Source organism: Takifugu rubripes, chromosome 9 (assembly GCF_901000725.2).
Source record: "Takifugu rubripes chromosome 9, fTakRub1.2, whole genome shotgun sequence".
NCBI lineage: Eukaryota > Metazoa > Chordata > Actinopteri > Tetraodontiformes > Tetraodontidae > Takifugu > Takifugu rubripes.
This window is the reverse complement of record NC_042293.1, coordinates 10823135-10838209: the sequence shown is the minus strand read 5'-3', so window position 1 is coordinate 10838209 and position 15075 is coordinate 10823135. Positions and strand designations below refer to the sequence as shown.

Sequence of the window (15075 nt, the reverse complement as noted above, 5' to 3'; positions counted from 1 at the left end):
AAATCGTCCGAGCATGCGGAACATTTTTTTTTTCCAAAAAGTCTTCTTTTGTTAAAACTTTAATTTCGCTACGGTTCATCCATTTTTAAGGATAACAACAAAAACACGCACTGCTGAAATATGCAACAAATAAAACCTTGATAAAATGACCCTTAGAAGAGCTAAAGTGTTGACGGGGCTTAGAACATTCGCCGGGGTTTCATTTTTTAGTGCTGAATACCTCTGAGATATTACAAAAGGCACTCAGGTGTTGAATTTAACAAATCTATTCAAAGTTAGGTGGCCATATTTGGAAAGTGCAGCACTCTCAGAAATCATGGATGGATTTTGTCAGCTGTCCTGAACAAATCCAACACTGACAGAGTGCTTTTCTGAAGTTTTATCTTATTTGCTCCACCGAGTGTCATTGGAACTGGTTGCGCAACCATCTGCTATTTTTGACAGTTTCTCCATTTAATAATGTAGTACTGTGGGAAGAGAATAACTCCGCTACAATGCAGAAAAAACAAGGGATTTGATGTGAGTTTGGAGGTACACAGGATGACTCAAGCCACTTAGACAGCCCACAATCTAAAAAGTTAATGAGGGGGATGTTTAGCACACTGCACCATTAATGAACGCAACTCTTAACTGTAGCTTCGTTCCTAATTCAGGTGGAGCAGCCTGATATTCTGCCTACGGAAATGGTGTTCACCATTAAGAGCCCTCCGTCCCATGGTCATGTGGTCAAACTGACCAACAGTTCAGACGCATCGGCCTCTCCTGTCCTCGACTACATCCACTCCTTCACCCAGGAGGACATCAACCAGGGCCGCATTCTTTACGTGTCTGCGTTCGTCCAGGTTTTGTTCTGTTGGATTCAAATCAGACATTCACTCTAGTACAGAGGCGCAAGGTCGATCATTTCCTCTGTCTTTTTCCAGGGCAGAGATGTCTTCACTGTGGACGTCAGTAATGGTTTTACCACCGTGGAGAACCTGCACATTTCTGTGGACATCGTGCCCCGGCTCATCCCCGTCCAGGCCTTCAATTTCAGCGTGAAGGAAGGACTTTCCAGGCCAATTAATGCCGAGATAATTAATATCTCGCATCCCTTCTACAGCTCAGCCAACATTGAGTTCTTTGTGGAAGAATCCCCACAACACGGAGACATCCGCTACCTGAACGGAGATGAACTGACTTATTTCACATGGGAGGAGGTAGGTCGTGATATCGCTTCTGTTCACTTTCTCCCTCTGACCCTTGAGCAGCTCTTCATGGGGTAAACTAATCTACATTACAGCTCCACTCAGAAGGTGCCATTAGGAGATCTTTAGACCACGTGTTGGTGATCTGGGTTTCACCTCTGCGCGAACTTAAAAGCAAGACATGATATAAATCTACCTTTTATGTAAAAATAAGAGTGACGGGAATGTGATGTGACTCCAGGCGTTTAATAATCAAGAAGGAGCACCTCTGCCTCTGGCTCTCCTGGAGAAATCCTCAGAACTCAGCAGCTCCAACCCGACTAGAATTTGTCAGGAAATATCAGCAGCATTCAGAGCTCCAGAGAAAACATGAGAACCTCACTTATGCCACGTGTAAAATACTTGATTGCAAAACCTTAAGCGCGGATCTCCGGATCTCCTGCACCCTCAGTTGCTTTGGGTTTAGTAAACCGTGACGGCAATTTGTATCCTCACAACTTTAAATTCAGCTGATTCCATCTCTACACTCAGTTACTATAAATACACACTGGACAATTTGCAGGAGCAACTTCACATTTACAGCCAGTTGAGCAACACTGTCAACAGGTCTAATTTGATTCACAACAAATGTAATATGAAGCTATTAGTGCAGACATTTTATCTAATATTGTAATTCTAATTTTATTCAGGGAGGACTAAGTTGAAATGGCTCTATTAGTTGGTTATTAGCACATTGATGTGTCACATATTCCTATTTCCGGGTAGTTTCTGTGCTGTTTCTGCACCCAAACCATTAGAAAACATTTTTATTTCAGTAGTTGATACTCAACACTTGGAAAGGAGCTCAGACAATTAGCCATATTTAATCTGGTTTTAACAGCTTGTAAGAATATTAGTCTTGATCATGTTTTTTTTTGGTCAAGCAGTAATGCAGCATTAATGTTCCGCTGTCCTGAGAGAACTCCCGGCCGTTTGGGTTTGGTTGGATTGTACCAAATATAGCGAGGAGGCAGAACATGGAGGCTGCTGCAGCTGTGTGCTGTGAGGCAGTAGCTTCAGGAAAGTATTAAAAATGCAGTAGTTACGGATGGAAACTCCTTATACATCCTGAAAAGACCACAGAGTTTAGCAGAGCTACTGAAACACTTACAGTTCCTACTTTTAGTGCTGCTCAGACGCAGCCTCCCTCTACTTTGCTGAACTATTGTGGAAAAATTGACGATGCCCCTGACCGCCTGAGGCCAAAATAAACTGGCCTGATACAGGCCTGTAATAATGTGTGAGCGCACAGAACAGTTCCCCGCCTTTTGTGTGTGTGTGCGCGCTTGTGTGTGTGTGCTGTCTAACTTATGCTGCCTCTCAGAGCTCCTCTTGTGTTGCTCCAATGAAGCAGTGATGATGGTGGAGGTGGGGAGGCAAAACTCAACATTATCATTCGCCGCTATGGCAACATATAATCAGAACTGGCATTTGTTTTATTTTTAAACACAGGGAAAATAACCTGTGGATTATTGAAGCCACATTGTAATTCTAATTTAAATCATCCAGTCTGGCAACATGTTCTACATGAGGGGGAGGATGGAGTCAGAACTCTGCTCACCACCATGTGAACGTGACTACATGTGCCGTTGGATTCCTCAGCGTTCTGTGGAGGAGGGATGAAGATAGAAGAGCCTATCTTAGTCACTACTTTTCTCAATATGCACAATATTTTTAGTTTGCAGGTCACTGCTGCCATTTTGAGACTGTTATTTTGGACGCTCTTCCACTAGAGTAGCAGAACAACGATGTCTGTTGAACCCAAGATGAGAATATGGAGCAGAAGCAGCTCGTCACAGAGCCTGAAGATCACAGACCACACATCCAGGAACTGCCTATTGTTTAGTTTTCCACCAGGCTCTGTTTTGATCGTTATTCCACATTGATGGGGGGGGGGGGGGGTACTGCAGTAATGAGCAGAGGCAGATTTTTTTCTCAACAAAGTTCAGTCTGTCTTCGTTGCAGAGGACTCTGGAGAGCACACTGCATTTAATGATAAAGGCTCATGCCTGCTCTACGTCCCTTAATCTGCCCTGACATGGCCCCGGATAAATAAAGCTAATATAAGTCGACCGCGCTGGCAGATCAGAATACAAGAGCAGGAATCAAGAAAAGAACCTTCTTTTTTACGTAAAGGTCACGTGTCTCTGAGGCTACAGGTGCTGTTTTCTATCGAACTGACTGACACTGGGTGACGGATTCTACTGTGCATCTGGTCCCCCCCCCCCCCCACACACACACACAGCGACCTTCCTGGGTCCAACATTAAGCTCTAAATATAACCTTTAGTACATTATCAACTTAGAACAACACAAGATATCATGAGTTTGTAAACGGAAGTGTGTGTTTCTGACGACCGCGCCCAAAAACATCCAGTAATTACCACATCACAACTGTGCCCCTTTGAAAGTCTCACAAAGTTCCTGCATCAATAATTTATTCCTGAAGTTTTCGGCAAATAGCAGCGCGCGTTATCACCAACTGATGTTATTAGACCCATTTTACAGAGAAAATTCAAAACTCCAGGGATGAATCAGAGCTTCCACAGACCTTCCATCCAGTCAGGGTGGACGTCTCCATCTCCTTTAATCCTCCATCTGAATCAATACCAGTTGTAATGTACAGGAACAGAAAACTGGGACCCTCTAATTGAACTCTAACCCAGTTAGCCTAGCTTGGTTAGCGCAGAAATCCCTGTATTTTTACAAAAGTCTATTCGGGAATATCAATTAAATTAGATATATAAATGTAATATTGGTGTATATGATGGAACAGGGGAGCATCCTGGAGCTTGGCTGGCTGCTTTAATGGTGCCGCCACACGACAAGCAAAGGTCCAACCCTGATCCAGGGTCCTAACGCTCGCTCCCCCTGAACCTCTCCCACCTCCCAGCAGACAGCAGCCGGCCGTCAAATCTTCTTTGTTTACTTTTCCCCCGCACGTTTCAAACACAGGCATTCTGTTATAAATATTTGTAATCCTCAAACCGTGGCTGAAATAATCATGTTCCCAAAAGACAGAGAAGATGAGGAACAACTGTTTTCACAGCTGAATATTATTCTGAACCAACTCTTATTATTCCAATTATATGAGTATGAAGGAAGCGCAACAACCAGAGGGAAAACATGGAATTTAAAGAGTTTGTGTTTCTTGAAATGAAAGATTTTAATGGTGCGTAACGCCACCGTGCCTGTTGCTCATATCTACATGTGATTTAATGTCTTTAGAGGTAAATAAAGCAGAATTTCATTCTCACCCCCCAAGATCTGATCTGGAATGAAGCTGAATGACAAGTGAGTTTTTTGGTTTTTTTTCTTCCTCTCCAGATGAAGCTTGGACACATCTACTACATGCATGACAGCACAGAAAGCACGGAGGACAGCTTCACACTCTCTGCCTCCGCTTATGAGATCGAACGGCGGAGCCACCCCTTCACCATCTCAGTGACTGTCATCCCGGTCAACGACGAGCCGCCCAAACTGACGCGTAACACGGGACTGGAGGTAGCCCTTTTCCCTTCCTTTAACACGTCACGCTCAGCTCCTCTGGGACTGGAGGAAACAACCAGCACTTCAAATTTAACAGTATTTGCTTCTCTTTTTTGATTTCCTGCTGGTGATTTTTCAATTATAACGAAGAGCAAATCAAACAAGACACGAGTCACTATTTAACTTCCGCCCACTGGTATCTGAGGCTGATGTGAATATTTAAAGTCTCCAAAGATGTGAAGCCTTTGCCTTTAATCATATAGCATCAGATTTTAAAGGCGGTCTAGACTCTGAAAGAGCTCCAGTCCTCTGCTGAGCTCTCCAGCTCCACTGGTGCCGATCCTGTATGAACAGAATCAAATTCACCTCATGCTGCGAGGATTAATACTGCAGCGCGATTCCGCCGCGTATTCTTTATATATAAAGGGGCATGAAGTATAGGTTAATTAGCACATTCTCGGCTGGATTGCTCCCGCGCATGGAAAGCGGGTCACGTGAGTCACCTGCGCGCTCCAGGTCAGCGACTCTCTGCTGAATTCTGATGCGCTCTCGGATTTGCCGGTGTGGCAGTTTGCAGCAGGAATACAGAGAAAGGGGGCGGGCCTCGTATCCACGGCAGCGATGCTAATCTCTGCAGCTCGGCGCCGGTCGAGGGTGCGTCTCGCCGGCTCGCCTCAAACGTCGAGCGATATTTGAAATGTGTGTTTGGAAGGTTTTCATCAGGCCCGGCACAAACCCGTGCTTGTCTCAGGGCTTCCTGCACCAGGACGCCGGCTTTGCGTCCCTTTGTGTCTCTCGCTCTGCAGGTTGAGACCTCCATTCCGTCCACGGTTCTGTATTTCCTTTGTGAATGCTCGTGCGGATGGGGGGAACGGCGGGCTTTGAAGGCCGGGTCAAAGCCTTCATCATGTTCTCGAATGCGATTTGCAGCCGGGCAGGACACAGAACCACCGGGAGTCCTGTAGCAGGGAGGCGGGCTTGAAAAGTGTCAAGGTACATAACATCCACGAAGGTCGGGAGGCCAGAAGGCAAAGTTTCCCAACAGAACTCCGGCGGTTCCAAGGCTGAGGCTGATGGGGATTTGAAAATACCGTCCGTCCGTGTTCTGTGGCGCTGTGACCGTCAGTGGTGTCGCTAGATAACTTCCCCCACTGCAGCCACATAAACCCACATCATTTATCTAACGGCGTCTGCACTCGTCTCTGAGAGTGTTTGTGGCGCACTTTTGAGTTGATTTACTCCGGCCATAAAGGAAGTTGTGCAGCGTTTTGGACCGTGCGCCAGGCGCTCGGAACCAGGCGGCTATAATCAGCCCGCAGAGCTGGAGCCCAACTCTGTCATTCAGCCCTCCCTGCCCTGCTCTGCCTGCCCGCGGCTCCGCGTCTCCCTGGCAACCCATATTTTTGGAAAACCAAGATGGTCGCCGTGACCGCGGGTTTCTGGCGGCGCGAGGGAGGCGGGATAACGCGCGGGTGTCTGCGCGCACGCTCGCGGCCGATCTGGGGAATTGATTTAAAGCAGGAAACGCACGCGTGCCCGCGTGTGTGTCCCGACCTTTTGAACAGATGATCAGACATGATGAATAACAAGCCCGCGCTCCGGCTCTGCTCCGGCTCTGCTCCGGCTCTGCTCCGGCTCTGCTCCGGCTCTGCTCCGGCTCTGCCCCGGCTCTGCTCCGGCTCACCATTGATTTCATGTGGCCTGGTCCGTGCAGCTGCTCTCCATTAGTGTTTACACTGCGTCTGTCTGCTCCGGCTGTCTGGGGCCTCTCGGCTCCGGCTCAGCCTCCTTTCTTACATTTCCAGGACTCCAAATATTTGGACCGCCAGACAGACGGCATTAGAGAAGCGTTGCAGTTGTACACAGAGAGGAATAAACACAACATCAAGTTTGTCTGGGTGGTTTCGGAACTCCAGACAGCGACACCGTCGAGTCCTCGGTCCGCCGTCGAGACGTTTGTCCCAGCAGCGCCTCCTTCGTTAAGAACTCGCTGTCATTTTCCACCCGCAGCCTCTCGTAATTGCTAAAAGCCCTGATTGTTATATAAACCTCTATTTGCACAGATTACCTGCCCCAGATTGGCTGGTGACTGGCTGGGTGGGTCAATGTGGCCATCTAGTGACAGCGGCCGGGTTCTGCACCATCAGAACCTCCGGAGCTGCTGCAGAAGTCTGGCCGTCTGTGAATTATTGACACATTTTTATCAGAAGTGGGGACCTTTTCCCGTCTAATCAGGGTTTTTCTCCTCTCTGTGTTGGTGCTCCGTTTCCTAATCTCGCTCGAGGTCATTGCAGCTTTTCTGTCTCATTGCTGTCATGGAAACCAGTGAAAATGGCGCAGAAATCGTTTAAATCCCTCTATTTCCCAAACACGTGACGCGTCTCTATGTTTGATCAGTCGATGATTAGCTGCTATTCATATTAGTGAAGTGATTCTTCAACAAAGATCTTTTATATATCAGCTCCATCAAGCAAGTCGCCCGGTTTTATTCCGCTTTGCTAAAACTTCCAATTGCTGTTCTGGAACACCTTCGGGTTTAAAAATTGATCATCCATCCCTCCCACACATAAAAGATTCATTCATTCCTCCGTCTGTGTCTCGCCTTCCACATGATACCACAGCTTTGGGGGGGGGGGGGGGGGTGATGCGTGTGGCCGAAGATGAAACCAGCTTCAAAGTTCTCGCAGGAGGCGGCGGAAAAAGTTGGAATATTCCAGCCTTGTGTGAGATGACTGCGCACATCTGACTCCCACACATCCGAATCTGTATCGATTGGAAACGAAATACCACCGACGGTGTTTGAATGTTTGCATTTCTGACTAAGTCGTTGGAAGTTTCGTCCAGAGGCGGCACTCGGAAAGTGTGAATCTGCCCACAAACATCAACTCTGCCCCTGTATGGTGAGATCTGACCAGGTGGGCAGCGCCAGAATCCGCTGAGTCATCCCTGCACAGTCGCAGCTCTCTGGACTCTGAGGATGCTGTGAAGCAGGTCTGGCTGCGTCGACCATGTTGGAGGTGCTAGCTTTAGCCACGCAGCTGCACCTTCCCTCACAGAGCTGTTCCTAACTGGTACAATTCCCCTTTATTCTGAGGGAATAAAAGAGATTAGCTTTGATATTCATGAAAAGAAAGTGCTGTTTACTCTGATTGTGATAAAGGACCCTGCTAATGTTTTAGCAATTTGGAAGCAAATATACTTGATGATTTCTTTATCTCTCATCGAATACTGGCATATGGATCACCACATGTTTGGAACGAAGAGGAAATCAGCTTGTGGAATCAGAAACGAAGGCTAACTGACCAGCTGATGCTGTGTGCCACCGTTGCAGAGCAACACGGAGGTTCGCGTTGACTTAAATCACGCGCATTAAATCTACCACATCCTGCCAACTGACACTTTTACTTATCATCAAACATCTGAAAATGTTGATGTTCCCATCCCAGCTAAATATGAGCACATTAGCATTTCCATTGTGCACTTGTTAGCATCCTGGCATCAGCAGTTAGTTAAAAGTACATGTGTTTGCCGCTAGCGTGGCTCCGCTATAGTTTTGTTTTAATTAACGATTTATGTATTTGTGATGATGCCCTGGCGCTGTATTATTTATATAGGCATTATTATAGCGACACTTTAAGCTGTAATTATAGCCCACAGTGTAAACTTAAATAAACAGAGTAATTAGGATGCTAATACGCTAAATTATAAAGGTAGTCCAGCCTAAAGCGTCGCATCATTGTTGAGAACAGATAATGGATGCCGCCATCTTCTCCTGTTCTTTTCTGCTTCCTTTTCACTAAACCCCTTTGAATACAGCACACGTGATGAGTAACCAGCAGCGATAAAGCCTGGAACTGCCGGGATCACTTACGCTCACCACAGACAGATTATTTCAGGTGCACGCCGGGTCAACACTGCGGATTCTGAAGGAAAGTTAATTACAGCAACTCTGCTGCACTTCATTGGAGACTGCATTACACACACCTTAAGCTTTGAGTGATGGATACCTGGAGCTTTAATATCCACAACACAGCCTCCTCCTTGTCCTTTTTCCCCGCTGGAGGCCTCTAGCTGTTCACAGCGAGCCTCCAGAAGGAGGGAGCGCTGAAGGTGCAGCCGGGGAATAGCTCCTGCGATCGATACGTGCCTCTGACTGCAGGGCACCCTCATTTCATTCCCCCAGCTGATTGCTACTATTTAAGAATGTCTTTCTGTGGATCTGGCCCATTTCTTTCAATTAATGCTGCTTTCAGCCAGCCGACCATTAGAAGTCTATTAAGGCCGCTCCTTTCAGCCCGAGCCGCTGCGCTCCATCTTCTGATAAGAGGAGCATCTAGACGGCCAAAGAGGGATCATTATCCTTCTTAAAAAACGTTGCTCTGGCCGCGGCGGGCTTTTGTTGGCTTTAATATTATAGCTTTCCTCCTGGTTGGATTTTTTTGTACGTGTGCCTCCTGTAAAGGTCCCCTGGACCCTTTGAGCATCTTCAGACTGATTTGGTGTGACGTAAAGAGGTTCGAATAATTTCCCAATGAACTCCTGACCCCTGCTTTAATTGGATTCCTCCAAACATAACTCAGCCAGAGTAATCTCAGACTCTTCTCGTCTCCCTTTCTCCCTCTCTTTGTCTTTGATTTAAGGTTCTTGCTGGGGAGGAAGCTGACATCACCGCCAGCATGCTAAATACTGAGGATGCCGACACCCCTGTGGAGGCACTGGTCTACAACCTCGAGGCGCTGACCGGTGGGAGGGTGGCGTTCAAAGAAGCACCTGAGGAGGCCATCCTTAACTTCACCCAGTCTCACGTCAACAAGGGAGAGGTCATCTTCATCCACCAGGGTGAGGCCCCGCCCTGGCCACAGTACTCACTCATGAGTAGTTGCACATTAGTGGTGCAATTTTATTTAACTGATAAAGCAGTTCGACATGTGTTAGAAACTCTTGTGTTCCAGCAGGTGAAAAGTCTGGAGGTTTCGGTTTCACTGTGACAGATGGCGAGCACACCACGCCTCTTTACCAGTTTGTCGTGACCGCCCGGCCTCTCACCATCACGATGGTAACGCAGGAGGAACTCGTGGTTTTTCCAGGTAGCACAGACATCCTTCAGACACACAAACTGCCGTTACTTTATTGATGTTGTTGGAAAGAAGCTCTTGAATTTGCCCTTTTCACCATTTTACACATGGGAACAGGCCCTTTCCCGCCATCTAGTGTTTAAACGCAGTATTGCAGTTGAACTAACTTTTTAAATTAAATATTAATATTAATACTTAGACCTCAAAACGAAAGGAATTAAATCAGGTTATGGGTTAGAGATCCCATTTACGTTACTGTGTGGGTCCAGTGTGAGCAGACATCTTATCATCTTATTTGTTGAAAATGAAAAAGGTGACTTTAGTTTTAAACGCCTGCATACTTCTCAACTCCCGGGAAACCGTCTCACACCCAGACGTTTCATAGCAACAGCGGGTCACAGCAGCTCCCACATCAGCAGCTGCTGCTGGTGTCCATGTGAATCAGCAGGAGAGAACGGGAGGTTAAGAGCTGCAGCAACTGTATTTATTGGATTAAATGGATTTTATTCTGTATTTGTAGTTTTAAAAAAAGTAGCTCTTACCTCATATTCCATTCGATTTAAAATGCTCCAGGATCCTGAGTGTTGAACTGTTCTCATTTCACTGTGGAACTAACATGTCAGCTTGAATGCTTAAAGAACCACTGCAAATTTTTTAGAAGTGAAACTATTTCACACGCTCGCGCCTGTGTGTGTGTGTGTGTGTGTGTGTGTGTGTGTGTGTGTGTGTGCAGGGAAGAGGCAGCCCATCACAAGTGCCAATCTGGGGGCTGTAACCAGTGAGGATGGAAACGAGATAAGCTACTCGCTGATCCGCCCACCTCGTTTAGGGAGACTCATCCTGGCCACTGACAAGAACCAGTATGAGGAAATTACCCATTTCTCACAAACACAGGTAATTACCTTCGCAGCGTGCGGGACTCGGAGCACATTTTTCTCGGATGTGTTTCTTTTAGAGGCGTGTTGATTTAATTCCCCCCCCCCCACCACCACCACAAGATTTATGTCTCACTTTAACCCTACTGACAAAATAAAAAGGGGAACCCGGATTCATCATTAAACACAGGCTGGATTTCAAAAGGAGTTTTATTTAGGAAGTGTTTGTCCATCACCAGATGAATGAATGGGGCTGAATTCCTGTTAGAACGGGTTCCTGTTAAAATAGGTTTGTCCTCATCATAATCGAACAGTAAAAACAAAATACATTTTTATGCACCTGAAAGCACAACTTATGTTTGTCAGGATGATTCTCTTGTTTTATCTACCACAAGTGCAAGTAGATTTGATGTTCATTTAAAAACTAAGAATCTAAGATGTAATGTTCCTTTTTGGATAAAAGAATGCATTTTCTCCTTCGCCAGCAGGCGGCGCCAAACACAACCGGACGTTCTCCTGTTGTTTTACCTGTTAGCATCACAGACAAACGTCATAAAAGGAGCATCATGACAGAACGGAGATGCTTTACAGAGGCTCTGGGTTTAATTGAGATAAACTCATCTGTTTTTTTCCCTGGCCCACAGCTGGAGTCAGGAGTGGTCTACTACGAGCACCAGGTACCAGAGGAACCATTCTGGGTGGCCAAGGACTCCATAGAGCTGGCTCTGTCGTCCCAGCCGGCCCCGGACGTCCGTCACATCCTGCCCATCGTCATCTCTTACTATGCTGCTCACAGCAACGTCTCGTCCCAGCTGTGGAAGAACAAAGGTAAAGGACTCAAAGCTCTGGTCATGTGTGATCTGTTGGTTCAGGAGACTTAGTGTATAGACTTAGTGGCTGTTTTTGTACATATTTATTCTTATTTAGATTTTCTCAGCGGTTTTAGTCTCTGTCATTAACTAGCGTTAGCTCCAGACGAACGTTTCTGCTCTGCGCTGAGGTCCGGCACCATCTCCTCGCCTGTCCAGAGAGATAAAGTGATCCATCACTCCATCCTTCCTTCTGCTCCGGCTGCCTCTGCTCACGTGCCAACACCGTTCTGCCTAATTAGCTGTAGACGGGGGTGGGCCGGATCAGGATTTACATCTCTGGCCTTTGCTTTTGTTTCTGCTCAGGTCTTGAAATCGTGCAGGGCCAGAGAAAAGCCATCGAGGTCTCCATTCTGGACGCCTCCAACCTCCTGGCCAGCCTCCCCGAAGAGCAGCGCTCCGATGCCGACGTGGTTTTTGAGCTGAAGCGCTTTCCCGGCCACGGTCGGGTGACGGTGGAGGGGCGGGATCTGCCCCGGGACGCCCCAAGGTTCACCCAGAGAGACGTGACCGAGGGCCGGCTGGAGTACCTCCACGACGACTCGCCGGCCTCCTTCGACAGTTTCTCTTTCCAGGCGCGGCTCAAGTCCGACATCCATGTTTTGAGCTCGCCCGCAGAATCTGTCATCCTGGAAGAAATCTTTAACATCTCGGTCAAACGGCGCGGCTCGGAGCCCCCCGAGATCGTCACCACAGATGTTCTCTTGGAGGTTCTCCAGGGGTCCGTGACCATCCTGACCCAAAGGCATCTGAACACCCAGGATGAGGACAGCCCACCAGATGAAGTCTTCTTCAAGGTGACCAAGGCGCCCACCAACGGTCGACTGGTCCACTCGCTCACGATGGAAGCCGTGTCTGAGTTCACCCAAGACATGGTGAATCTGGGGCAGGTGGGCTTCTACAGCGACGGCAGCCTCGCCAACGGGTTCGTGGAGTTCGTCGTGTCAGACGGGCGGCACCAGACGAAGCCCCACACGCTCCACATCGGCGTCTTGGCTCGCACCCTGATTCTGGAGAAAGCCCCGGAAATCAAGGTGAAACAAGGCGACGATGAGACGCTGGTGACCGAGGAGATGTTGAGGGCCACCGCCGGGGGCGGCAAAGAGGAGGACGTCCTCTACAAGATCACGAGTGTCCCCAAGTACGCAGCGATCATGGTGGACAGGCAGCCCACGTCCGCCTTCACGCAGAAGCAGATCAGAGAAGGAAGAGTCAGCGTTCGCTTCGTCAAGTCCACGTCGCCTCGCGACAGCGTCGCTTTCGTGGCTCGCAGCCGGGCGGCCAACGTCTCCTCTGTCCTCAACATCACCGTGCAGCCTCTCGCTAGCATCGCTCAGGATCCCCTCCTACCACAGGGCGCTCTGGTCCAGCTGGACAAGAAGCTTCTGGACGCAACCGCGTTGGCCAACAAGACCGGATCCTCGCCGACGTTCAAAGTCATCCAGCAGCCAAAGGGGGCTCGTTTTGTGCGGTCTGGAAATCCCGGCGCGGGTCAGCCAGTCGACGTGTTCAGCCAGAAGGACCTGGACGAGGGACGCGTGGCCATGGAGATCCTCAACGGCTCTTCTAATCCACAAGACGGCACCGGTCAGGATGAAGCCCGCTTCCTGCTCAAAGCCCACGGAGTTCCTCCAGCAGAGTGCGTGCTTCCCTTCCAGACTGGCCCCTACAACGCCTCCGGGGTCTATCCCGCCACGCTGCTGAGAATTCCCTCTGAAGACCCATCAAGAGACGGGTTCAAAGGCCCCCCGCAGGTGGGCGGGTCCACGCGCGCCCCTCCAAGCAGACCCCGCTGGGGTGGCAACATGGATGGGACCCAACCCGGATGGGACGGACCCACCACCGCCCCTCCCGGCGACAGCCCCCACGGGAAACCGCACCTAGCTCGGCAGAACAACCTCTGGTCCATCCTCATCCCCATCCTGGTGGTCCTCCTCATCCTGCTGCTGGCAGCCATCGTGGCCTACTACCTGATCCGTAAAAACAAGACGGGCAAGCACAACGTCCAGACGGCGGCATCAAAGCCCAAGAACGGAGAGGTCGCCGGCTCGGAAACCTTCCGCAAAACGGACCAAGTGAACAACATCCCCATGTCCAACATGGACTCCAAGGACACCGACCCGGAGCTGTTGCAGCACTGTCGGACAACGAACCCGGCCTTGAAAAAGAACCAGTACTGGGTTTGAGACCCCTCCAGACGGGACTGGGAGGGACGTGAGCGCTCGCCTCCTCCGATCATTCCTCTTTATTAACAGACTCCGTTGGTTAGTTGCGTCTCTCGCGGTCACTGTGGACGGATTCTCAGGCTGCAAAACACTGAACTCTGATTGGCTAAAAAAGAGGCAGTTTCTTATCGAAGGAGGCTGAAATCTATTTATTGTAGTTTTATCATTCCTCTCTGGGGCACAAAGGACGACATAAACATGTCACATGTTTGCAAAAGGGGTTTTTTTTATTTTGGGGGGGGGGGTCTGCAGTTTTATTCCGTATGATATTGAAGGCCATTATTAGTTTTTTCCTTTTAAAATTTTGGATTATTGGGGATTAAATGTGTACTGTGTGAGAGCGAAGATGAAAAACTGCCTCTTCTCTTTTCTCGTGTTTATGCTAATCTTGTTTTTTTTTTCTCAGGGCTAAATTCAGCTAAAGTGTCTCTTTTTAAAAAAAAACATGCTAATGTTTTCCTTTTACTTTAGCATTAGATGGTAGATGGACGCCACTTCTCTACCGGTCAAAATGCATAGAAGCAGCTGGCTTAACATCAAAGCTAATTGTACACATCAAAGCAGCCTGTTGTGGCTGGCCAAACGCTTGATAGTTGCAGCTTTTTAGCGCACAGCTAGCTGTCAGAGTGGCATCTGTCCCCTCATCTGATGCTCTGGGAGACGGCAAATATGCTTAAGTATCCAGAAATCCAGTGTTTGATGTCACGCGGTAGCGTTTGAGATTGTTTGATACTGACAGTTTAGAATGAAATGGAAGGAAACTGGCTGCAGCAGTTTGCACAAGGTCTGATTGAATTTAGCTCCGGGTCACTTCCTGTATGACATCACAGGCGTCGTAGTTATTAAGGAGCGCTCGTAATTCCTAACTGGAGCGGCCCAGCGATGGCCACGTAACTACCCGGTTTATAGACCAGACAGGAAGTCACAGGAATGATTTCAGTGGGATCGGCCTCCAGCACGTCCCTGTTTACCAGGAATGAGATCACCTCCAACTGGGACGTTCCCAGTCTGAAACGAAGAATCCTAAATAAAAAAAAGTGGGATGCTGTTGTAGAACCTGACACTAATCCTGGCTAATGAAGTTATATTATAACAAGAGCTGTTTTTGATTATGTTTAATCCATATTTGAGTCGTATCTTTGACTTTGGAAGCTAAAAGAATTGCTGTAAATCCACGACTTTGTGTGCTCCGACCCGTGAAGGTCCTGATTGTTTCCAATGTGGAACGCAGAAAAGTGACTCTACAGGTTTAAGCTGAGGCCGCTCTGAGTGAGTCAGTGCTCAAAACATTCTATTTCCTTTTTCCAAAACCTGATT

General features: G+C 48.2%; 1 protein-coding gene and 1 long non-coding RNA gene across 4 annotated transcripts in view; one reads left to right on the top strand and one right to left on the bottom strand.

Annotated features, from left to right (window-relative positions):
• Positions 1 to 14772, top strand: part of cspg4 (chondroitin sulfate proteoglycan 4) — a 46144-nt gene extending 31372 nt beyond the window's left edge. The window contains exons 4-11 of one of the 2 annotated variants that reach the window (XM_011607428.2): positions 654 to 842; positions 924 to 1199; positions 4553 to 4729; positions 9355 to 9553; positions 9670 to 9801; positions 10523 to 10683; positions 11309 to 11492; positions 11840 to 14772. In XM_011607428.2, coding sequence (XP_011605730.2) covers positions 654 to 842; positions 924 to 1199; positions 4553 to 4729; positions 9355 to 9553; positions 9670 to 9801; positions 10523 to 10683; positions 11309 to 11492; positions 11840 to 13719 — 3198 coding nt within the window. In that variant the 3' untranslated portion in view covers positions 13720 to 14772. Of the gene's footprint in view, positions 1 to 653; positions 843 to 923; positions 1200 to 4552; positions 4730 to 9354; positions 9554 to 9666; positions 9802 to 10522; positions 10684 to 11308; positions 11493 to 11839 lie in introns of both variants that reach the window. The other variant, XM_029842015.1, reaches the window with a different exon arrangement.
• On the bottom strand, positions 9689 to 10445 carry LOC115251062 (uncharacterized). Of its 2 annotated transcripts, none has more exons than XR_003889620.1 (3): positions 10332 to 10445; positions 10131 to 10214; positions 9689 to 9815 (listed from the first exon to the last, which is right to left on the bottom strand). It is a non-coding gene; the product is annotated as an uncharacterized lncRNA (long non-coding RNA). The 2 variants fall into 2 exon arrangements; XR_003889619.1 differs by having other exon boundaries at positions 10131 to 10211.
• Positions 14773 to 15075: the final 303 nt, after the last annotated feature.